This window comes from Haplochromis burtoni, unplaced genomic scaffold, assembly GCF_018398535.1.
Source record: "Haplochromis burtoni strain Fernald_Lab_line unplaced genomic scaffold, NCSU_Asbu1 Contig_149, whole genome shotgun sequence".
Lineage (NCBI taxonomy): Eukaryota > Metazoa > Chordata > Actinopteri > Cichliformes > Cichlidae > Haplochromis > Haplochromis burtoni.
Window position 1 is genome coordinate 721,022 of NW_024582510.1, and position 25,670 is coordinate 746,691.

The 25,670-nt window shown below is 41.4% G+C and overlaps 1 protein-coding gene across 2 annotated transcripts; it reads left to right on the top strand.

Moving 5' to 3' along the window:
* On the top strand, window positions 1-25,670 carry fhl3b (four and a half LIM domains 3b). 2 transcript variants are annotated; one of them, XM_005938749.3, is made up of 6 exons: window positions 1-192; window positions 14,752-14,935; window positions 18,933-19,107; window positions 19,965-20,134; window positions 22,132-22,318; window positions 25,091-25,670. In XM_005938749.3, the coding sequence occupies exons 2-6, from the start codon at window positions 14,780-14,782 to the stop codon at window positions 25,240-25,242; spliced, it is 840 nt and encodes a 279-aa protein (XP_005938811.1). In that variant the 5' UTR covers window positions 1-192; window positions 14,752-14,779; the 3' UTR covers window positions 25,243-25,670. The 2 variants fall into 2 exon arrangements, with proteins under 2 accessions (XP_005938811.1, XP_042080701.1); XM_042224767.1 differs by lacking the exon at window positions 1-192 and adding an exon at window positions 11,307-13,126.

Sequence of the window (25,670 nt, forward strand, 5' to 3'; positions counted from 1 at the left end):
CGCACCAGAGACGGCGCAGATGCTTCTGTCAGTGGAAAGCCGTCAGCTTTCAGCTCGCTGGAGTCCACGGTGGATTTAACTATCTGTCATCTCAGCAGAGCAGAGCAGAGCGGCTGGCTGAGGCTGCAGGTCCTGCAGAGGCTGTAGAGTCTCCTGTGAGCATCTCCAAAAACTGCTGGTGCGCCGAGAGCGGTACGTGTACATTTACTGACAGCTTCACAGCATAAGGAGGGGGGTAAAGGAGCAGCTTTAGGTAGCTTTACTGTGTGAAAAATGAATGTTTTTGTGAGGTCTAGTTTTATCCGCGGAGGCACAAACACCTGTCTTCGCCTGCTGCAAAACTAGTTACTGACATGTTTTAGTCATCGTTAAATATCTGCGTGGATTGAGGCTTTAAAATGAAAGGTTCCACTCTTTAAGAAGGCTCTCTTCATGACCCAATCAGGGCTTTACTAATAGTTAGTAATTGATCAATTAAATGAGAAGCTTGCAGGTTGCCAGGTTGTAATAACTCACTCTAGTAATTAGGTTTAAAAGTGAATAACTGCTTAGTTGAATTAAAATGTGATAATTCAATGTACTCTAAAGCTGCACTGTTATCTTTAAAATGTGCCTTATTAGAAAGTGGACTCTAAAGTTACGTGGGACCGATATAAACCAAATCTTTGAAGCCAAAGGAAGTTCTTTTAGTGTGAGGAAATAATGATGCTATTTGGGGGTTTGGGAGCCTGAACATGGTCCAAATGAGTAACTGATACTGTGAATAAGTGCTTTTGAAGTCAGATTTATGAGAAAAAGAACAAGGAGACCCTTGAGGAAACACTTCCCCCCTCAAGAGCTGAACTGGCTCAGATGCCGGAGGCACACAAAGTAATATCTGGCCAATAAAATCCCACACAAACAAACATGTTTTGCACTCTAGTCTGTTTCGTGTTAACGAGGCCCTTCGGTCCTGTTCTGTTGGAGTGATGTCATGTCTCCATCAGATTACAGATTTTGTTCTGGAGACTCAGCAAACAGCTGCCCCCCCTGCCTCCGGCACTCATAGTTTCCATCACCGCACACCATCCCCATGTTCCAATCCATTAGGTCAAATTAATACATTCATTGAAACAATCATCTCCGATTGCGCTCTCACCCTGAAGAAAAGTGTTTTTGTTTCCTGCTGAATGGAATTCCTGACCTTTGTCTTTTTTTTTAGAAAACAGAGGGCAGAAGAAGAAAAATGCCTTTTTGTTTTCTTTTCTTTCCCCTTCCCTTCATGGTGGAACCACACAGTGTTGCCACGTTTTGACCACAGTCACATTCCTCTGAAATTCTTGTGTTGGGTGAAGGTTGGTTGGCTCCAGCTCAGTGGAGATAAACCCCAGACTTAGAAAATAAAGGGAAAACTGTCAGAGAGGAGATGATTTTTACGACTGTCTGCCACACGTTCAGACCGTCAGTGTCATCGTGAGTCAGTCTCACACACATCCCTGTCTTTTCCATTTCCTAGTCCTGTTGTGCAGCTTGTGATGAGTTTGTTGGAATTTCAGGAAATTCTTCTTGCATAGCTCTCCTAAAAAAATACCAAGGTTAAGCCAAGAGGCAGCTATCACTGTCATAATAATAAAAAACATTTAAAGTGTTTCACATAGATACATTAAAGAAGTGGACAAATCTCTGCATAAAAAAACACATTTAAGTACATGTTCATACATAAATTCATAGAAACAAGAAAGTGTGTGAAGAAGAGCCAAAAGTAAATGGTCTGGTTCTTATATAGCGCTTTTCTACTCTATTTGAGAACTCAAAGCACTTTATACAACTAACTCATTCACACAAGCACTTTTTCTAATCTGTTAGTGCGTATCTAACATTCATACACATTCACACTCCGATGGATGCATCAGAGAGCAACATGGCCAAGGATAGTTGACATGCAGACTGGGGGGAAGCCAGAAATTGAACCACCAACCTTCCGATCAGTGGATGACCGCCTGAGCTCCAGCCACCCCAAGTAAAGCGTGAATTATTTGGAAAATATTTGGTTCACCTGGAGGAACATTTCTTCACCCATCCACGTGACTTTTTCAGTCTCATCTAACTGCAGGCTTCACCAAACATATAACTAGATCAAAACCAGCACCGTCACATACAACGTGAGCGATGAGATCAGTTTCACATTTGCTGATCAATGGCCAAGAACTGGAGGATGGATGAGCGCAATCGTTCTAAGATGGTGAAAGATACACTTTCCCTTGGTTCACTCCCATTTCTATGGCTTCACTCACTGCTCAAACCAGTGTTTGTCCACGATGTGTACAACCCCATCACTGACAGAGTGGCCCCTTGGCTGTAGGTGTAAATAGATATCTGGGGAGTCCTGACACAATCGGGCATCTTTTCAGTGTTGTCCCATTTGTTTAGCACAGAGGTGTCAAACTCATACAGCCCACTTTCACCAGCCCAGTGAAGCTCCCTTGGCTGTCAATGTAAAAGAGTTTTAACTTTTTCGTTAAGTTGCTGAAGAAGAGAAAGAAGTCCAGTTTTAACATTACGTCTCAATGTTGCTGTATTAAAGAAAGAAATCTGTGAGCACATCTCTTTTGGGCTTAAATTATAAGAAACCGTTGTGAACAATAAAGCAGAAAGTATCAGTTAATTCACAGAAAATGGCCTTTTTTAAAAAGTCATTTTGAAACTAAAAAAATAAATAATTTATATGGAAGATAGTAGAAAATTTAAAAAAAGATTTTTACTGTCATTTAATTGTTTGTCTATTACTCTGATGCAGTATGGCCATGGGTGAGGCTTTGACAGGTGGATTCTGGTCCCTAGACCTTATGTTTGACACCCCTGGTTTAGTCAGTGGTTGCTTGATTTCTCTTTTGTATAATTCAAAGCAATTCTTCTGCCACTTAACCACACAGGTGCCCAGTTTATTGCTCTGTTTGTGCCAGGGGATCCAATCCTAGGGGTGGACCAATTGGTGGCATTTGAAAGCCAAAGAAAAGAGCAAATGTTTAAAGGCAAAGTTAATCTATGAAAATAAGCTTTCAGGAGTCACTTAAATCGAGCCAGTCTTTCAGCTGACGTGCTGGAAAGATGACAGTTTAGGAGATAGAACATCAGAAATGTGTTTACCCCGGTTTAAAATTAAAGCTTTACACAGTATATCTGCTGTATAAGCAGGATCCTGGACATGTCCGGCTCGTTAGTGTCCAAAAGCATCACTGAAGCTTTCTAATTAATGCATTATGTCCTGTAGGTTTAAGTAACTCTCAGTCTGTTACATGGACAGTTTGTAGCACAACAACTGTTCAGTGAACACAAAAAAACAACAACCCAAAAACCATTTTGGTTATTGTAAAGAAGATAAAAATGTAAATCTGTTATTCAGCAGCACTGCAAACTTCCCACTTATTAAGTCAGTTCAATTCAACTGTATTTAGCAGTTTACTACAACAGTTGCCTCATGGCAGTTAATATCATGAGGAAAAGAGGCTAAAATATCAGAGAAGGAGCCACAAAACCTGTGAGAAAGGAACTGGTGACAGTGAGAAGGAAGAACTGGCTTTTAACAGGAAGAGGCTTCAACCAGAACCAGGCTCAGAGAGGGGCTGCTGTCTGCTGCGACCTGTTGGGCAGTGAGAGGAGAGAGAAAAGAAGAAAGGAGGGTGGCAGCATTTCAATCAGGTTCAGGACTTTGACTGGAGCTTTGTAACCTCCTAATTCTTTTCATTTTCAGCCTTTCTGTTTTGTTCCTGCTTAGGATCATTGTGCAGTAGGACGATCAAATATGAGCCAAGCTTCAGCTGTCAGACAGATGACCTCACTGTTTGTTCAGTCTTTTTCTAATTGTTCTGTAACTTTAACATTTAACATGCTAACTGAGGCCTGCAGAGTCTGAGATGTAGATCTGACCGGCTGCTACTTATCTTCTTAATTCCTGTGGAAACAGTGAAAGTATACTGAGTTTATACTGTCCTGGCTGTATTTAGTTAAGTGATGCGTATGACAAACAGCTAGCTTTGAGGCTGTGAGACAGAAAAATACTTTTGACTATAACTGTCTCTACTTATTTACTCCGCAACACAAAGATGGAGCCCCGAAGAAATAAATCCAATCCGTTTTCTTTTAACTGCTCATCCATCTCAGAGTTGCAGGCGTGGCTGGAGCTTATCCCAGCTGTCAGAGGGCACAAGGAAAAGCTAGACCGTGGACCGGCTGCCAGTCCATCGGGACAAATAAATCAAACAGTAAATATGAAACAGAGACAGCAGCTTCGGCACTCTGTCAGAAAACAGTTGTTACATTAACACCCAGGACTTGAACTCGATGTCCTCTGCTCGCTGACAGCTGATGGGAAAGTGTTTACTCGTGTATTCGTGTTGGATTATAGTCTTCTGTAGACTATTTAAGATCAAGCTTACTGTTTATTTTTTTTCAGTCTTTTTCCAAGTTAAACAACCGCGTTGCCAAAACAAACCTAGTTTTAAGAGACTCCACAGGTCCACTTGATTGTAATCTTTGTTTTGAATCCTTCTTTCTACTTTCTTTCCTTTCATCTTTATTTCAGTGTAATATTTAAATGTTTTAAGTCGATTTTTGGCCGTACTGCTCAGCTCGGGGGTTTGCAGTTTCAGTACAGACACTGATGTTTCCTGAGGGATGAATTATAATGTCTCTTTGATGATCTCCTGACTGCTGTACAGTCAGTTTTAGTTAAATATCTCACAAACTGTTCAATTAATTGTCAAGACATTTGGTACAAACATTCATTTCCTCTCAGGATGAAGATTCCTCAGCTTTCTTCCAACTCATCATTCATTGTTTTTAACCGTGTACTGAATATCAGAGGTTCACAGGTACTACATCAGGAACAGGTTTTGATACAGGTGAGACTGCAAGTCCTCAACAAAATGATGCGGCAATGGGAAAGGAATGTAAGCTGCACCTTTAGCAGGTGGTGCGCAGGTGGGTTGATGTAACTGGGATTGGTGAAGGCGTTTGTGGGCATTTGGTGGTGGATGAATGGGGCTGTTGAAACATCCATCCATCCATTCTCTTCTGCTTATCCTTGTCAGGGTCATGGGGAGGCTGGAGCCTATCCTAGACCCTGGACAGCTGCCAGCCTGTCACACGGCTAAACAACCATTTGCACTCAGTTTCACACCTATGGGCAATTTAGAATGACCAGTTAACCTAACCCCACTAACTGCATATCTTTGGACTGTGGGAAGAAGCCAGAGTACCTGGAGAGAATATGAAAACTCCACACAGAAAGGGCCCAGCCAGGTGGTGGAACTCAGGACCTTCTTGCTGTGAGGCAGCAGCGCTAATCACTGCACCACTGTGCTCCCCACACCATAAATGTACAGTTATTTAATCGCAGAGTCATTTAGTCCATGTGGATCCCCAGTGATCTGGAGCCTGTAGCCACTGGGTCATAAAAATAATTTGGAATAACTCATAAAAATTGTTTAATTTTATTAATCAATCAATCAATCTTTATTTATAAAGCACTTTTCATTAAATAGTGCAAAAGTCTTGCACCATCCCTCATTTCTTTATATTTTTCTTCCAATTACTTTCTTGTATTTTTGAAAGTGTTGTTGAGAAATATGTTTCTTTCTGAAGTCTTTAACACTTTTCTTTAGACGCTGGCTGTTTTAAGTCCAGGCCGTGTATCTGACCGCTCATCCCTGACAGATGAATTATTCAAACAGAAAAAGGCACCTAACACAAGAGATGAACCAGTGTGTCTGCAGTTTTAAATGATATCTTTAGGCACTTTGTTAATAGCGGCCTGATGCAAAACAACAACAACACATGTTCCCATTTCTTTAGCTTCTGTAAAAACAAAAATGTCAAAGTTAACCCATTTGGACAGGAATGAAAGAGTAATTTTGGACAGCTTGACACGATTGTGACACATCACATCATTCTGTTGTCAAATCCTTCTCAGGGTGGAAAAAAGCTTTCTTGCTGTGTAGCAGTAAAGCTCTGAGTCAGTCGACAGAGACGATGATGCTAACACTTAATTGGTGTTAATCTTTTGAGGGGGACCTTATAAGGGATCCCTGGCCACAAAAACTTTGAGAACCCTTGATTTAGTCTGGCCAGCTGTAAAATCTCCAGAGACACCAGCAGAAGGCTAAAAACAATCTGGTGAATTGAACTTAAACTGCATTTTTCCACTGTTCAGCAACATTTCCAGAGTCTTGTCAGTGGTTAAAGTTTGCTTGTGTGAACTTAAAGGAACGGAGTGGAAAATGTGGCTAATTTAATTTTTTGAGTAAAATTTAATCAACAGTGCTCATAAAATAAAGCACTTTAAAGGTTAAACTGGTTAAAATCATGCAATATTTAGCTAAATAATTACAAAAGGTTTGATACAAATATATGTAATATATATAAGTATGTGTATCAAACACTTCTTAAGGAGTGCAATCCCTGGAAGCACTCGTGTGGCCGTCACAGACCAAACAGAGTCACTAAAATCTGAAGAATTAAAGCAAAGACAGGTAAAGTAATCTTTATGAACAAGTGATTTTATGCGACTGTGAATGGCAGCATAACACTGAGTGGGCTATGACAGAGTGGGAAATATAGAGCCAGAGCCTGCACCGTCCTGCGTACGTGGACAGGACCGCTCCTTTGTGTGCGAGTCCTTCAGGTCCGAGGGTGAAACACGTTTGCAGTAGTGACTCTTTCAATTGTTTGACTGTGAAATGTTTGTCAGCTGAGTCGACAGTAGCAGCTGCGGCCCACGTTGTTTCCACAGATAAACAAACAGCCAGCTGGAGACTGAAAACTAAGCTACACACATCTTTAAAAGAACTTTATTTCCTCGTGTTTTTGGATTTAATGACGCAGGCTGGGTGGCATTAATATCTAATGATACCTAATTAAATCACAGGTTTGAATCAAACGAACCAGACAAAGTTTACCTCACAGGAAATGTAGCTCTTCAGAGTTTATCTGGAACTAAATGTATGATCTGCAGAAAGACAGACATTTATCATCCATACTGATCGTGTCGTTTTAATGGAGTTTAACCGATTACCAAAGACACAGTCACAGTTTGTTTATAATCCCCTTGAGTCGCTGATATTGAATCTGACCTTTCAAGGATTTCACAGCTGAAACTGCAGCTTTTTTCCCTTCTTCTTCTTCTTCTTCTTCTTCATCATCTTCTTCTTTTTTTTCCATGTGCAAGTAACCAAAATACTGTAACCGATCTGCCAGCTCAGTGTCTCAAAATAACATCAGTGTTTACAGCAGCAAGGAGCAATTCATCCTGATGAGCTCTTTAATCAGAGCCAACACAAACGACAATGTGTGTTCATGTTGATTTGTGTGCCTGCAGCCGAAATTGGCCATGTGATCTGCAGGAAGCCACGCCACATTGAGCGTCTTTGTACTGGAGATGAAAGGAAGCAAAGTCATCTGACGGCCTTGAGAGACCGGCCTTGTTCTTTTTCATTTTACTTTCTATCGGGCTATAGTTGAAACCAAAAGGGTGTCGCTTTGTTTCCGTGCTGCAGGGCTCTACTGTGGGTGCTGTCAATATTCTCATTCACCTCAGACAAATCCAGGTTGTGTAATGCAGCAGTCGCACAATATGAGGACTGTTTGGAGCTTTGCAGGCCGTTAAAGCGCCCTAATCCATTTCGGGGGGGAATAAACACTGAAGTGGGGTGAGGTAATTGAAAACCAACTTTGTCACACACTTTCTTATAGTCTGTGGATTTTTAAAGGGTGTTACTATACAGAAGAAAGACGCTATTGTATTGTTAAGTTTATAAGAGGAAAAAAGGCAAACCTGATATATTTAGTGAACTTTCTTTAGGATTATGAGACAGGACTATATACACTATATTCACATGGTTAGTTGCTGTTGAGACACAAGTGTTCACAGTTAAACCACTTGTGAAACTGATGAATGTGGGGTAGGAGATCACAAAGGCGGGAAAGAGAGAAAAGCAGGAAGTAAGACCCATGAGAAAACTAAAAGGAAGTAGCCAAAAGAAAAATAAGTAAATAACACCGAGTCATAAAGAGTACAAGTGTACTCACACTTGGGCTACCTGAGCGTGTTTAACCTCTAAAATCTAAATATGGTTAAATTATCTGTTCCGTTAGGATGGCTGTGGCTCAGGAGGTACAACGAATCATCCATATTGGAAGGTTGGTAGATGTATTCCCTGGCTACTACAGTCTGCATGTCAACGTACCCTTAGGCAAGACACTGAACCCCAAGTTCCCCCAGTGCATCCATGTGAGTGTGTCTGCGACTGACAGACAAAATGCTTGGGGATAGAAAAAAAGGCTCGCATTAATGTGTGTGTGTGACTGAGTGAATGAGGCTTGTAGCTTTTGAGCGCTATGTAAGAATACCAGCCCATTTACCATTTACCACTCCATTGCCTGCTTCAATAACTGGACACGAGCATTGTTCAGCTGGACTTGTGCACAGTCTGCAGGACGTAGCATGATCGCTCCAACTCTTCCTCAACTCTGGCTGCCTCTAAAAAGTTTGTCCCCACTTATCCAATCAAGTGACAGCGTGCATAAAAGCATCATAGCATAATCTTTTATATTCAGCAAAACGACTTTTCAATGTTAAGATGCTGCGGTGAGCGGAAGTGTTTTTGGGTTGTTGCAGTGCAGCTGGGTGAGGCAGTCGAGTGTGAGTACAGCCTAGCACTAAACATTATAACTCAGATAGGAAAGAAAAGATACACAAATATAACAGGGACCATGGCAGGGCCAGTTTGTTGAATTGTCCAGCAGACAAACACTGTCACCCTAATGTTAAACCAAACTCAAAGGTCAACATTATTTTGGTGCTAGAGGAAAAGGCACCCGGGTCATACTCTTTAGCTTTTTTTAAAGACCTTTTGTCTGTTTGGCGCAGCCTAAAGAGGTTTATGTATGAGCCTTGATTTGAAGGGAAATATTCTTCCAGTTTCTGAAACTGTGCTTGTTTAGTGTGCGACTAAAACAGAACCTAAACGCTGGCAAACTGTTGGGTATTAAAAGGTTAAAAATTTTATGCGCATTTTAGTCTGGAACAGTTTCTCGACCATCATCGTCATCTCTGGAGCCACTAATTTTTAAAAAATTGCCTGTTTTCTTAGCTGCTTACCAGTTTGAACTGTTGAAAGAGGCTCTGTTTTCAAATGTGGAGAAAGCGGCGACTGTAAGTTAAAATAAAACACATTAAAAACATCCTTCTTTAGACACACTGGAGGGTGTGCCGGTGAGTTTCAGGTGGCTGAGGGGAAAAATACCCAAAAAAGGCTCTGAGCCTCTTTTGTACGGCATGACTTAATATTTTTGTGCCTGTGACAGATTTAACACGTTCCTCATATATGCTTTGCTTGATTTTATTGCATGTGACAGTGGTTTTCATCATGGAATAATCTGGTTTGAGAACCCCAGACATAAGTCTAAATTCCTCCGCAGGGAAAGTAAACACTAACAACCAGACGAGCAGATTTCCTGGCTCCTGTCGCAAGAAACCGTCACATTGCTGAGGAGTAAAACGACAGAAGCAAGCCATGAAGGGACTTTAGACAGGAGGCTGATCCTCTACAAAGTGCCGCGAGCCGCGAGCCCGGTAAATCTCTCTCCAGGGCAGACGGCGTATCAGCGAAAAATTCAACATGTGCAATCACCGAGGTGAATTGTGGGTTTAAATGGTTTAAGCAGATGTGCTACTTGAGTGTGAGTTAGAGTACTCAGACAGGATGGATGACTGTTTGGTTTAATGTGTCATGAAGAGAACAGCGTGACATGAATTCCCGGGTGCGGTTGCAGAGGACACCTGTAAATTGATTACCTCTTAAACAAGGTAATTACTACGAAGTCAGTTGGTGTTTCAGACAGCTGAGTGTGTCAACCTGTCTGGATGGTATGCAGATAAAGTCATTCTTGTCTGATTGGTTATTGCTACATAAGCATGACGTTTCTGGAGGCGTTCAGAGGAATCTTGTCTCACACCTCATTCAAAATGGTTTGGCATCACTCCTTATGAGATATCTACCTGCTTTCATTTTATATAGTTAATTTGTCATTTTGTGACAATTTTGTGTCAATTTTGTGTTCAGTAAACGAGGTAAAAAAAAAAAAAGAAAGATAAAGTATGTGTATATCTGTGCAAAGGCAAGAGACAAGTCTCTGCAGTTCACAAAAGAAGGGAAAGGTCTGCACGCCCACAGCTTCAGTTTGATGACGTTGAATCCCTTTTAAAAAAGCCTTGTGAAGGCGGCATTCCAGTTCATGGGCTCTCCTTCAGGCATGGAAAATGTTATCTGTGTAAATCAAAATCCGCCTCTTAAGAAATCAAAAGTTACACAGAAAAAAAACCCCTTCAGGCTTTACTTTGTGGGTTTACTTTTCTTTACTTGGCTTCTCGTTCTATTTATATATGACATATAAGGTGTACTTAATATACACTTATTTGCATTAGACTAGTGATTTGGTCACTTGGTATGGTGGTCAGCTCTGGTGCCTCATAGCAGGAAGGTCCAGGCTGGAGCCTTTCTGTGTGGTGTTTAGATCGGTTCTCTCCGGGTACTCCAGCTTCCTGCCATGGAAACCAAGACACGCAGGTTAATTCTAAATTGGCTGCAGGTCTGAATGTGAGCGTGAATGCTTCTCTATCTCTAGAGTGGCGACCTGTCCAGGGTGTACTCCGCCTCTTGCCTTATGACCACTGGGATGGGCTCCATCCCACTTTGAATTGGGTAAGTGGGAAAAAATGGATGGGTGATTGGACTAAAACGATAAGAAGTCCAAATCTCAAAGCACTGACTCTGTAATGTTGCTGATAATGGCGCTACTCAGCTCTGCAGCTCTGCAGTGTTATTGGAGACTGAAATTAAAGAAAATTAAACTTGGTGGTGTTGCTTTGCATTTCTGCCTGATGCAAAATGCACTCGAACACTGAAGGATTTCATTCAGTCTTGGTTATAATCCTCTGCATTTTGCTTTGCTTTTGCTGGGATGATGGTACCAGCCATCTTTTGCATTTTGTAAAACTTATTCCCATTATCTGCTGTTTTTATTTCACTGGTTTTTGCTTCTTTTCTGGACACATAAATATAATGGAGTGCATTTATATAGTGCTTTTCGGGGCCCTCAAAGCGCTGTACAATTCCACTATTCATTCACTCTCACACACTGGTGGAGGCAGCTACAGTTGTAGCCACAGCTGCCCTGGGGCAGACTGACAGAAGGGAGGCTGCCATGTCGTGCCATCGGCCCCTCTGGCCATCACCAGTAGGCGGAGTGTCTTGCCCAAGGACACAACGACCGAGACTGTCCGAGCTGGGGCTCGAACCGGCAACCTTCCGATTACAAGACAAACTGCCAACTCTTTGAGCCACTATCACCCTAAATATGTATGCAGCCATGATGATGAGCATCTACTGTAGTTGCTAAAAAGCTTGCATTTCTATAGAAGTCTACACCCTCTGCCCCTTTGATCTGTGACCTCAGTGAACACCTTCATAATGACTTTACAGGCTCAGTTTCTAGTTTCAGGACACATTGCAAAATTAATTTTATATCTTATCATCATTAGAGTGGCTAACTATGTGACTGACAAGACTGTGAGTTTCCAGTCAGGTCTGCCTCTGGCTCATCACATCTGGCCTTATGAGGCGGCGATGGTGATGGTGAAAACATTCAGGTTGATGCTTCACTGTGGGTCACTCCAGTCACTCCAAATTATTCTGTGCCACTCTCATGTTTGTGTGTGGATCTGGAACAGAAAGATAATACATTCACTAAAGAGACCGGTTGTGATGCCCTGGCAACCACTAGTTGCTAGGGAAAGATGAGTAGTTCCACACTGACCACGTAATGCATGAAAATGTGAATTTGAGTCACTTAGCAGTTGCTGGACGTCTCTAAACCTGTGTGAGTGAGGCTTTAAATATTGTGAAATGGAAGCAAGGCAAAACATGTTTGTCTCATTCTGTGTTCATAGCTTGTTTAATCCACGTTTGATGGTGTTTGACATTTCTCTTAGTAAGGAGATATGCCCTAACAGGTTAGCTTTAGGCATGTTCTAAACTTTATTTGCACATGCTCCCACTAAGCTGAACTAATCCTGCTGGTCCCACGTGCATTCACAGCCTGTCTCACCCTGTTTTCTATTGTATAGATGACAATACAGCTTGAGAGTTGTACTGTCCTACAGGAGCCATGAAATCTTGTTTCAGCAGTGATGCATTTGAACACCGGTCCCATTAGAATTCCCGACTGGAAGCCTACAGGAGAATTTGATGAAAGACAACAGCTGGAGACTACAAATGTGTTCACAGATGCTGTGGTCCAGGAAGAGAAACATGAAGCGCTAAAATGCGGAGACTATGTCCGGAAGGAAAGCTATTGTTCTATCACTGCATTCAGCGCAGACACGAACGGACGAGAATAGAAACTAAAGCCTCTTTAGACGATTTAGGAGGGAAGTTGAGCTGATTTATCCATCCAGACAGAAATGTGACAGAAGCCAGACGTTGGGATGTAATGTTTGTTTTTTTTATCAGTTTGCTTTTCCTCCATGTTTTGTTGACCCGGCTTGGTGGCCTTTAAGAGGAAGCGGCGCTGTTATCTGCGAGGAGGGAGGGGGTCCTCCACGTTCCCCTCCTGGAGAAAATGTCCTGGAGGAGCGGGAGTTTCTGCTTCTGGCATCTTTGCCGACCATGACCGAGAGCAGACAGTGTTTATTCTTTTCATGTTTATCTGAAATTACTGCATCGCTGGTTATTTGAAACAAAATGTTTGATAGCGCTGGACACGAGGAATGTAAACTGCACTTCCACCATCACTCCTTAACAGACCAGATGCAAATACTTGGAGGTTACAGAGCGTGAAGCAAAAAGCTTCAGAACAACACTTAGTTCATGCCAGCCGAACACTAAAAACACTTGCGAGCGGCCTTCTTTAGTTGGCGTGAGCTCTGGGTCTTCTCATCGTTACGTCCGAGTCGGTGAGGAAGAGAGGAAGAGGGGGGCTTGGCTCATTCCTTGATCCCTCGGGGAGATTTGAAAGTCTCTCAGCTGCACTGTGTTGAACCTTTCTGACTTTACAGAAACATGTCAAAGCCACTCTTCGCCCAAAATAGGTTAGGCCTCTTTAAGTGTTTTTTTTTTTACATGCAGTGATCCTGAACACGACCATATCCCCAAACTGGAGACCTTTTCTTATCTGTGATCCTCATTCACACCGCATATATCTTTTCAAGCCCACGTCTGTCCTGTCTTAAATGTTTTCAGGAGGATATTTAAGCCTCCCGCACTTCATTTCCTCACTCATTTCCTTTTGCTGCTGCAGAAAATAAGGGTCACTTGCCCTCCTAATGCCTGTCTGTGTGCTCAGTAATGACGGCGGGATGTCTGTGTGCCTGGCCTTATTTCCACCTGTTCTTCCTCTGCACCACGACCTGCCACTCTAGTCATTTGTAGATTCAGCAAACGGTGAATGTAAGTTCATCATTTAGGGACTGATGCAGAGCTCAGAAAGCCGGCTGAGCACAGCTTTAAAGTTGGAGTTGAAGTTAGAGGCTCATTCCACACAAAATCCATCTAATGTTAACAAAAATCCCTGAACTGAGCCCTCCGAATAAGCCAGTTTTTTCAAAATTACAACAATTTTGGTCTATTAGATAAAGCCAGGTAGGACCTTACCTTCATACTGTGAGCATTTATCATGTTACAGATCCTCAAATTTAACTTTGGAAACTTTGAAAGCTTCATGCAGCTCCTGTGCTTATGAAGTTAGGAGGGCTCAAATGTAACACAAACTAAAAACGGTAAAATTTCAACCTCTTCAAAGGCTTGCAACTGAGGAATATTCACGCTGAATGCAAAGTTTTGCACGACTTTATTAAATATACTAAAGTTCTTGCTGATTTATAGAAGTGCCAGGTATATTTTTAACATGAGACGTGTCACATTTTCCAATGATGATTAAAGCCTGTAAAAAGATCAGCTTTATTGCAGGAGTGCTGCAAACCCCCCAGTTTTCATGGTTCACTAAAGAGCCAAACATAGAGCCTTGCAGTTTGCCAGTTGTTTGTCACTCATTCTTTTCTGCCTTGTGTGTATTTTCCTAGTTTCTTGCGATAGATGTTGCGTGTCCGAGTCTGCAGAAAAACAGTGTTCATGAGGAAGCTGTTGACAGAAGAAACAGACCGGACAAATGAGCTGTGTGGCCCTTGACACACAGTTCAAACGCAGATTTAAAAAAAAGTGCTTGAGAGCCTTTGAAACTGAGAATGTCGTGTCAGTTCGCCTCCCAACAATTAATATTGTTTAGTCCCTCTTTTGTCAACGCCAAAAACGCCACAGGGGGTTTCATGCAGGAGCGAGTTGGGAGTGAGCTTTTACTCTCTGTGAGTAATGATGAAACGGGAGAAGCTTGTATATCATTACGGCAGTGAGTTACAGTATATCAACATTAACTGTGTGCTTATTCAGCCCATTCTGTGCTTATAGCAGCTGAAGCATGGAGAGGCTCCTGAGTAATGTTTAACCTCAGACTGCAGTCTAACATTTTTCAGTAGATTAGCTCTCTCCTGTTGGCCTTTATTTCCTCACTGTATATAAAAAAAATGAAACCTTCTTCCTGCTTTCTCTCTGTGGCTTCCTAATCTCACTTCTCCTCCTCCTTCCTGTGCTGCATTCTTGCTGATATTGAATCCTAAACTGCGTCTGTGAATCATCTGTTTTTTGTTTCGTTTTTTTGCAGGAGGTCGGCTCAAGGAAGAGGCATCATCATGAGTGATCGGTTCGACTGTAAAAACTGCAACGAGTCCTTGTATGGACGCAAGTACATCCTGGCGGAGGACAATCCCCACTGCATCCCCTGCTACGACCGCCTGTACGCCAACACCTGCCAGGAATGCAAAGAAATAATTGGACACAATGCAAAGGTGAGCTCGCATTATACACTGTTGAAAGATTTAAGTATATCTGCTCAACCTTGTACTGTTATTTTAACTGCAAGTTACCATCAGACATAATTTAGAAGGACGTTTATACTGCCTGACTTTATTTAGATGGAGCATTAGGCTTTTAAATGGAAAATATGAGAGTATTTTAAAAGGCAGAGCTGCAGGTAGCTAAATGGATTGGTTATTTAGTCTGTTAAACTCCCATCACAGTTTCTTGGAGTCCTGGAGGAAGGCTATCTGAAGAAAAAAGAAACAGGAGTTATAGCTGTGCATCTTTGCCCAAACTTTATTGGATCCATGTCGTGTGGATTGGAAATAATTTATAAGTCTGCTGAAATTGCACAGAGTTTCAGGGTCTATGCACGTACTCATAGAACCGAAGTTACATCTAGTAACAACTATGTTTCTAGCTGAGCTTTTGTTAGGGATATTTTTCCCCCGTTACACTTCTTCAGGTTGGCTGTGACATCATTTAAAGGCCAATGCCCATTCCATCTGATGGTTGCTTCCTGAAGTTCAAATCACCTGAAACTGATTCCATGAACATGAAAATGAATTTACCAGAGTTCACCAGATCTCAATCCAATAGAGCACCTTGGGGATGTGAACAAGAGATTCACATCATAAGTTAAGAAAAGCAACTCAACCTGCTCTGTATGCTCCCAGTTTGGTCTATCCCTCCATCACTCCCTGCTGTTTCAACCCCCTCACCACCTCCACCATCCACCCCTAGGCTCCATCACTCATCACTCCCCAATTTACAGTGTAACATACTTGTGGGAAATGATAAGCAAACATCTCCCTGGAGCCGGCAGGCAGACGTTTGGGTGGTGGAGGAGTCATAACTCCTCAGTTTACTGTGCATCAGGTTTGTGGGAAGTGATGGAGTCTAGATGGTAAACTATAACGATGTAATGTTGCTCTAATAAATCAAGCATTTGATCTACTATTTTCAATCTGCTCTGTCATAATTAAGATGCAAATAAAACTTGAATAAGTACGTAAATAAAACAATTTATATATGTGAAAAAACTGTCATACTATCCAGTAAAAGTAGTTTTTACACTGTAGCGTTGCCGCTTTTACTTAAGCAAATGTTTCTTCGTCCAATAAAAATTGTGCAAGTCGGAGTCCTTTACAATATTTTTTCCAGCTGCTGTGCCTGGAAAACATAACTCTAGTTACAGACCACCAAATTGTCAGTAATCCCCTTTAAGTTGTCCAAAAGCTTTAGCTGAGTGAAAATTAAAAACACTGTCCTGAAGGAAACACCCACAGACGCCACCAGGCCACCAGTGTCCTGTGAGTTATGGACTCCCTGTGAGGGAGCGCAGTAAATTACAGTCCTGCTTGCTTTGGCTGCACAACACGTAACAGCACGCATCGCTCATCCCGTTCCCCGCTGTGAAACCCCATGCCTCAAAAATACGTTTTTCACCCACCGTTCAATGGAGCCATTTATCACAGAGCTCGCGTGAACTGCATGTGAACTGGAACATAAGCAGCTGTTACGGAGAGAAAATACAAAGTGAGTTATTCTGATTTTTAAGAAAATAATGATGAAGAAAGGGGGAACGCCTCTGTTAACTCTTCTGTTTGGAGACAGCGGGGCGCTGTGGGCACATGATCTCTTGTCTTTTTATAAGAAACAAAAACAAATCAAGTCTAAACTTGTAGCCTACATTGTTTTAGTTCCCTGCTTTTGAATCAAACAGTGAAGCGGGACTACTGTGTGTCCAGACAGGCTCAAGAAGTACAATTATTTTCAACTTAGCTGCTGCTGCACACTTACATCTATAAAAGAGTGCAGAAATACACTGTGTCACTTGCATTAAACGGTAAATAGTTTAGCACAGATAGTTGTAACCAAGACAAAATGACTCATACCTCCATAAAAGTATGTTTTGAGCTCTCTTGGCTATAGTGAGGCATCTTTCATCTGTCCATCCACAGTTTAAAAGAATAATTACTCCTCAGCATTTAATCAAATGTGCATGCAATAATAACATAATGCAGAGTTGTCAAACGTAAGGCCTGGGGACCAGAATCGGCTCGGCAAAGGCTCCAATCGGGCCTCACTTCACAGCTGTGGAAAACGTGAAGAAAAGAGCAAATTTGAGACTTTTAACAGTATTTTCATAAGTTTTAGAGCTTTACACATTTATTTCTTACAATTTAAGAGTCAGAGTGACAGATTTCTTTTGATAACTACCACAGCATTTTGTTATGGTGTGGAAAAACTGAGATGTACTGTTAAAATTAAACTTCTTTTCCTTATACAGTGGAACCCCGGCTTACGAAGACCCCATTTAATGAAAAATTCAAGTTACGAAGGCAGTTAACGGCAATATTTCTGCCCATGGTACGGCAAAATGCCCGCGTAACGAAATAGATAAAATAGAAAATTTAAAAAAATTTAATTCCATAATGTTATGTACATATACACATACATATGTATGCATGCATACGTATGCTTTCTTCAACCTCCACCACCTCCTCCTCCACCAAGAACTTTGTCTTCAGCCAGCATTGCCTCACTCAAAAGGCGATGGAAAAAGGTGCTTCGACTTACGAAAATTTTGACTTACAAATTAATTTCGGAACGAATTAATTTCGTAAGTCGGGGTTCCACTGTACTGACAAATATCAAGGATTAAATGTATAAATAACACTTCTGTACTCTGATAAAAGGGGAGTTTTGTTGGTCTTTCCAATTCAGGATCAAAGTGGGATGCATCTGGCCCATGACGTAAAGTTGTGATCGAGATCAAGTAACATTTTTAAGAATCATCCACCCCTGTCCACACGTACCTCACTGTAGATATCCAGACAAAAGTGTTGTTAAGGATCTCAAGTTGAAAAATCTCTTTTTTTTTTCAAGACAGACCTGACCAACAGGGCTGGACAGTAAATATAACACAATATAACACATTTACAGTATCATATGCAGTATTGTGTGCAGTAACAAGAGCAAGATCAAAAGCAGTCACATTAATGAAGAGAAGTGTTTTCTCACTCCTTGAAAATGGGCTCAAACTCCCTCGTCGAGACCAGTTCTCACAGTTCCAGCTCCTTCTGTAGAATATGCCTGGGAGAAAAAGCGGAATATTTAAAAGTCTTTTTTCCTAATTCTGTTCTGACTCTGCAGACAAACATTTACAACATATTGCAAGACCGTAGGTAGTACTGGATGTGGTTTTTACACTTACAGGCACACAAATAAGCAGGAAACAACCCAAGCAGAGATTTAAATGCAAAAACCAACCAATAGGAAAGAGAGAACAGGGATGTTCATGATTTTTACAGCCAGTAATAAAAGATAAAGCAACATGGTAAACAATGTCCAGCCTCTATAGGTACTGGCCATGTTCATTCACAAAGAGCAGGTCCCTGTAATGCAATAAAGGTAAAAACGCTGCAGACATGCAGCACCTCACAGCACCTAATTTGAGCTTTTGGGACATCCATGTGCCAGGAAATAAAAGTGGAAGCTCATTTCATGCCCAGATGCATTTCTTGCCACAATAAAAGCAACAATTTTCCCTTCGGAAGAATTCATACTGTTTATTGTGTGCAGTTCAACAAGCAAGTGAAGCTTTCTGCAGAAAGCTAAGGGCCATATCATGCATAAGAAATGATCACTGAAACTCTTTTTTTGGTATCCACTTATTTGAACTTTTCACCATCATGTTCTAAGTAGAAATGTTCATCCATCCACTTCTGTTTATCCAACTCAGCCTATCCCAGCTACCATAGGGTGAGGCGAAGAGCAGGTTTAAACCCAGTTCATCATCTTTATCAGGTTTCATTTTAGCTTCTTATTGTGTGCCTTTTTAAGCAGATAACCAGCAGATGTGTGTGTGCCACAAGAGCAGAACAGAAGAGAACAAAACTGCATTTTATTTTCGATACCCCGAGCTTCTTTAACCAATGACACGCTTTAATCTGAAGCTTCACATCTCTCGTCTTCCCTCAGGAGCTCTTCTATGAGAACAGACATTACCACGAGCATTGCTTTCGCTGCTTCCGCTGCGACCGCTCTCTGGCAGACGAGCCCTTCACCAGCCAGGATGACGCTCTGGTGTGCAGCGACTGTTACCGCAATGAATTTTCCTCCAAGTGTGTGGCCTGCGACAAGACAGTCATGCCAGGTAGAGACAATGTAGACAGGCTGTATCACTTTTTTTTCTTTCCACTGAACCATGTTCATAAGCCGCCTCCTCTGCAACAAATCGCTCAAACTCGAACGTTCACTGCCTTTCAGAGCCAATACCGGAAAGTTCACACCCTCTCTTTGCAGTAGTTATCAGGGAGGGTGACAGCTTAGATGTGACAGCGTGATTGTTTCCTCGCTCTGCTGAAATCCTCCCAGCAGAGTTCCTGCCGCTGTGAAGAAAACACGCAAAGTATCGGTGTCAGATGACTGAAAATTACACGGGCTTGTGGGTTGTGGATGTTACACCAGTTCTCTTCTTTAGTTTCTGATCAGACTGGTGTGCCTGCCCTCTTACCCCATTTCTTACATGTGCAGCCAAGTTCATGTTCAAAACACCGTCATGCTTTTGGGCTGCCTTTCAGGTCCCAAAAGTTGTAAAACAAGCTCAGTGATTAAAGGATCTGATGTCCAGTTTCATAAGCATAAGCATGACTGGCTGCCAGCTTCTCTAAACCTCAGTGGTGAGTGATTCTGAACTAAAGGGCGCTTACAAAATGGGTAAAACTGTGCTAGAAGGCCGTGGACATGTACGCAGCGGCTACGTTACTGCTTGTCACGCTGTTTTGATGCACTGGAGCTGCAGCAATTTACCAGTGTACCAGAAGTTCAGCCATCACACCGAATCACCACTTTTGGTTTTCACAGACTTCGTATGAATGTTATCAGATTTCATTCCAGTTTGTATTTACAGCAGAGATCAAAGAGGAGCCAAGAGTTACACATGGAAAAACAACAACAAACGATCAAAAGTTTTTTGCTTTCGGCGTTGATTTTTTTTTTTCTCTCTTACAGGATCGAGGATGCTGGAGTACGACGGCTCCACGTGGCACGAGGACTGTTTCGCGTGTCACGGCTGTGAGAAGCCCATCGGTACAGAGGCCTTCATCCCAGACAAAAACAACTACTACTGCGTGCCCTGCTACGAGGGCAGGTTTGCTCCTCAGTGCAGCCACTGCAAAAAGGTGCAAAAATAATCTTATCGTTAAAACTTTCCTTTGGAAAATACCAGAATACACCAAAATATATCACTACAGAGCCCAAAATTACAGTTTTTTCTCTCTTCCGGACAATTAAAACGCCTAAAATGTATAATCTACCACAAAAAATCTAGATGATCCAGCTTCCTGAGTAATCAACGCTACACAACTACTACACAATGTGTTTACAGAGCACCTGATGTCAAAAGGTTATCTGGAATGAACCCAAAGAAGGTGGATCATACAAAATAAACAACATAAGGGAAAGCACATAGAGTCCAAAATGCAAAACAGGAGAATACGAGACAGCAGGAAGCATACAGTACAACACAACAAGTAAACACAGGCAGCCTGAAGCTACTTAATCACACACGGTAATGTGGGAAGTGGAGTCAGCTGGGACAAACTAACACAGGTGTAGGTGTTTGCAGAAACAAGATGAAGACGGGTAAAAGTAACACAAGGAAACAAACAAACGACCATCAAAATAAAGCAGGAAGTGAAACGTGATAACGGAAACACAGACAGAAATGAACCTAATACAGGGGTACTGACAAATTAGGATGAAACTAAACTCTAAAACAGAGAATGAGACTGAAAAGGAAAAAATACATGAAGAAAACAAAAACTATCAGCAGGAACTAAGAAAAAGGGAAAGTAAAACGCATAGTTTAAAAGGCTGTATGTAGCGCTGTACAGCAGATCTATCAATAGAGATCAGAGGTCAAATATATGATAGTTTAAATCTTTATGCAGTCCTTTCTATATTTTCACATTATACAGCACACTCGTAAGAATCACAGTTTCTATGCAATGCTTTTTTTGTTGACCAATAAATCATTAAGTTGACCTTGAAGACCTCAGTGAATGTCTGTCAGATTTTAATGGATTGTTAACAGGATCCCACTCTACACCTCTACAAAGTTTTATGAGAATTCATTCAAAGCTTTTTCTGCTATTGTGCTTATAGACCGAATGCATGCATGCAAACAAGGGAACATAAGAAAATATTCAAATAAACAAAACTAGAAAGTCATAACTCCAAAATACGTTCTCAGCAACACACGACGCGACCATGAAAGCACAAAGAAGTTATTGCTTTTCCTGAAAAATGTATGTAGTGTGAACAAGTTTGTTAAACAAGTTCGCTTAGATTGAATTGAACAGATAAATGCACATATGTGTACACAATACAGCTAATCTAAATCTAGCTTGTCAAGCTAGATTGTTTACAGTGAAGTCAGTGGTTTACATCCACCCATCGTGGGCATGAATATCACGGTAATTTTGGGCTTTTGAATTATTTCTTTGAACTGATCTTTTTCCAGGATGGAATGATTGTACAGCTTTAATGACTTTAAAAAAACAAGAATCGGTACACAAGTTTGATTTATTTTGGATTTTCTCTAAATGTTTCTCCAGGCCATACAGTTTCTCACAACTGTGTGGCCTGAGGGCCACAATCGGTCTGGCAAAGAGTCCAAACCCGGCCACTGGACGATTTTGCAGAGTATAAAAAGAAGGAAGCCAAAATTTTGGACTTTTTATTGTATTTTGCGTCACACAGTTGGAAGTTAAGAAGGAATAACATCTTGATCTGTTCTTAAGTGGTGGTCCAGACTCATTTGTTCCCAATCAGAGGTCTTAATTACGCTAAATTTTACAGCCCATTTACCGACAAAGACATTACCTCTGACGTGCCATAATACAACAGCACCCAGTGATGCACGCTGATGGGTTTCTTTAATTTACTGTAGAAGCATTTCTTTGTAATAACATTAAATGGGCTGAATGTGGAAAAACTGAGATGTATTGTTGAAATTCCACCTGTATGTAATCTTAAAAGAAGCATAAACCCAATTAAAAACAAAGCCCACAGAAAAAGTCCTGAGCTATGTGCCAAATGTGTGGCAGGATCAGGAGCTTTAGAAGCAGGATCTTAATGTGTTACATGTCTTACTGACCCAGTTTGTGTCTCTCAGGCTCTGACTAAAGGAGGGGTGACCTACAAGGACGAGGTGTGGCATAAAGAGTGCTTTTTGTGCACGGGCTGCAAAACGCCGCTAGCTGGCCAACCCTTCACCTCGCAGGGGGAGAGTCCGTACTGCGTCAAGTGTTTCAGTAACCTGTATGCTAAAAAGTGCGCCGGCTGCAACACGGCCATCACAGGTTAGTAATAAGTGCATTCCCCCAGAGCTTACACAACGAGTTGGGGACTTGCGAAACGATGTGCATGCAGTGCTCCTGGTTTCATTTCTTTCAGGTCAGAGACACCGTGCGCCTCTCCTTTATCTGTTTTTCGTGTGTCTTCATGGTCTTCTGTCAATAAAGGACTAAACAGTTATCTTTAGCAAACAGGTTTCAGCAGGTCTGGTGACTCAGGGCTTAAATTCTGAGCCTCTCTGTGTCCTCTGTGTGGATTCTCCCTGTTATTCAAACAAATTAATTCACAGTGAATGCTTTTAATGTCAGACAGCAGCGAAAAAAAAAAGTCCAGTTTCCATTAGAAATGATTTAAACACATTGGATATAGCTGTGGATTGGAGAGTGAACCTTCAGCAGAGATGCTGATCTAAGGCTGGATGCTCCACTGGAACGGGAATGCTGCCATTACGGAGTAAACTAAATGCTGTAAACACTTGTGGTGGATATAAATGATAAAATTGTACTATAAACACCAGTAAAAACATGATTTTATTTACTTTAATCTTCAGAAACTGATTTTCTTGGCCAGTTCCACCAAGATTTGATCACATAGCATTCTTATGATGCTCATTTTGAGCTCCATGTGTTTATTCTTGGACTCTACTGGAGTAGCTTTGCATGATTGATCTTCTAAAGTAGTCCTCATTTATTCTGTGCTGAGGCCTTTTGGCCTCTGTCTAGCAAAAGCTTTTTAACTCCTCTCCCTTTCATCCAGTGTGTAACCCGTGTGCCTAAAATGACCACATTAGTAGCATCGTCTCTCTGTGACATCATACAGAGCCAAGAGTAGACAAACTGTGCAAAACTTGGCGCTTGGAGCAGTCTGAAGCCTGAACGTTTGGCTCACAGGGATTACATTCACATAAACTGAGCCATAATCACTCAGGCCTAAAGAGCAGCCCGCTCTCAGCCACAGGTGACCATGGAAAACAGTGATTGGCAAGTAGTTGCTGGAAGTTGCTAGCAGGTGAAAGTGGACATAAAGAGAATGCTGCAACAAAAATTTCTTTGGGATTTCTTTGGTCACTGGAAATATGGAGCAATCATTTTCTTAGTAAAAGCTGCACCTTCTGACATGAATTGGTTTCACTTATAAATCACACCAGTTAATGTGAAGGTGAAAAGCTTGCATCACACTCAGCGAGTACTTGGCACATTCATTTTTCCTCTAGCAACAAGAGGTTGCCAGATGATCCCATTATTTGAAACTTTGACCGTCTTTAATATGGGCTTCCACCACTGGAACTGTATATCAAGAAGAAATAAAGAAAAGTGTCCAGTCCAGACAGTTAGCAAACACTAAAGAGCATCACACACACATCTGATTTATTTTGTTTTCTCATGATTAATGTAAACAGTCATTTCCTTTAGCTCTGCTTTTGGCCACTACTAATTCATAAGGGAAATATTTCTCAGTTAATTGCAGCATTATGTTTTCTAGCTAGGCCAGCTCATGCTTTGCTCCATGTGTGCAGGAGTCTGTATATAGTAAACACATAAATGCCTATTTCTTCAAACACCATCTCCACCAATGATGCCAAAATTTTCCAGAATTCCTGTGCTGTCCGAGCACATTGTTTGGGATCAAAATGCAAAAATTTTTGACACAAACTTTTTATTGAGTCTTTGAGTTGTCTATAAAATTATGGCCAGAAAGCAAAATATTAACTGAAACTTATCATAAAGCTTGGTAAATCTAATTAAAAAGCTGCAGATTTAGGTGCTAGTTCTCTGCAGTATGAGTCAACTCATTGACTGTATTTAAGAGATGTAGCAAAGCTGTTGTGATGTCACCCACTGGTTTGAGATGTGGTATTTTGAAGCCTTACATTAGTAAATGAAGCTGTATTCAAAAGGCCTCACATTGACCTAAAGGCTTGTTTGCGACCCCCTAGCAACCTTGGGTTGTTAGGGAAAATATATATTTCCCAACCTTTTCGTGAGTGGTTGGTTGCTAGGTTAAATCAATGAAAAGAGAGTGATGGAAAAACTGCCATCACCAGTAGCTTGCATGGTAGATGCTGACTTGTTTGCAGATACTTTCAAACTAAAATGGAAATGGAGGCTTTCCACCTTCAAACTAAAAGTTGAAGATGAAAGGTCGCTAGGTTGTTGTGGTTGCTAAGGGAGGTCACTGACTTGTCTCTTGGCACAGGGTAGTCTGTGAGGACTGACTCACTTTAGGAGTCAGCCCCAAGTGGCCACTAGGGGAACTGCATGTTTTTTTGGCCTCGGCTTAATTTTTCCAGCTCGGGAGCTTGCCTCTTAATTTAACCTTGGTTATGGATAATGTACACAAGCAATCCAAAAACAAGCTACTGACTGAAGCGTCTTCATTTTCTCAAAACACACATTTAAAAATAATTTTAGAGAGAACCACAAAGCTAAAAAAAAACAAAAAACAAAACAAAACAAAAGATCTACACATGGTGGAAACAAAGTACAAGAAGACTCATTATGAACTTTATCTTTTTCCATCATTAACTAAGATGCCAGAGATAAATGAGGATTTCAATTAAATGCTCTTGACCGCAGCTATGAGCTGCAATACTTGAGGGCACACAGAGCTGGCAGTGCTTTCCTTGTAGCTGCCAGCTGCTGATGTTATCACGAATTCACGAACGTTATTTCCGCAGTTTTACGAGGCTGTTATGAAAGCCTGCTTTCCACCCCGAATGAAAGAAAAAAAAAAATCCTTTCATTGGTTGCTCATGTGCTGCGTGTTTGTATTTGCAGGGTTTGGAGATGGGAAGTACGTTTCTTTTCAGGAGCGGCAGTGGCACCAGCCGTGCTTCAAGTGCTCGCGTTGCTCCGTGTCGCTGGTGGGCTCTGGCTTTTTCCCAGACCGAGATCTGATTCTGTGCACAGACTGCAACAACGAAGACTGACCCTGCAAGGCCACGGCGAAATATCAAAGTCTGCAGCCGCCAGCAGAAGAAAACTTCTAACCCTCAGCTTTGCAGATGCAGTTTCAACGATCACTCAGCCTAAAGCTGGACCAAAGCTCAGTTTTTACGACTGAAACCAGCTCTTAGCACACGGACGTGTATGTTTAGATGCAGAAAGTCTCGTGTATTACTTACTGTTTTTTCTAAATGTTTCTGTTTTGCACATTAAAGAATTGAAAATATGCAAAAGATCTATGTAAACATCTAAATTAATGTCCCGTGCTTGGCAAAATTGTTCCTACTTTTTTACTGATTCTTTTTTAAGCAGTCAGTCTCTCACTATGTTAACACCTTTTCTTTTCAGCTTATAAAAAAGTTTTACTGCTGTACATGCAATAAGATGTCATTAAATAAACAGTGGGTTGTAA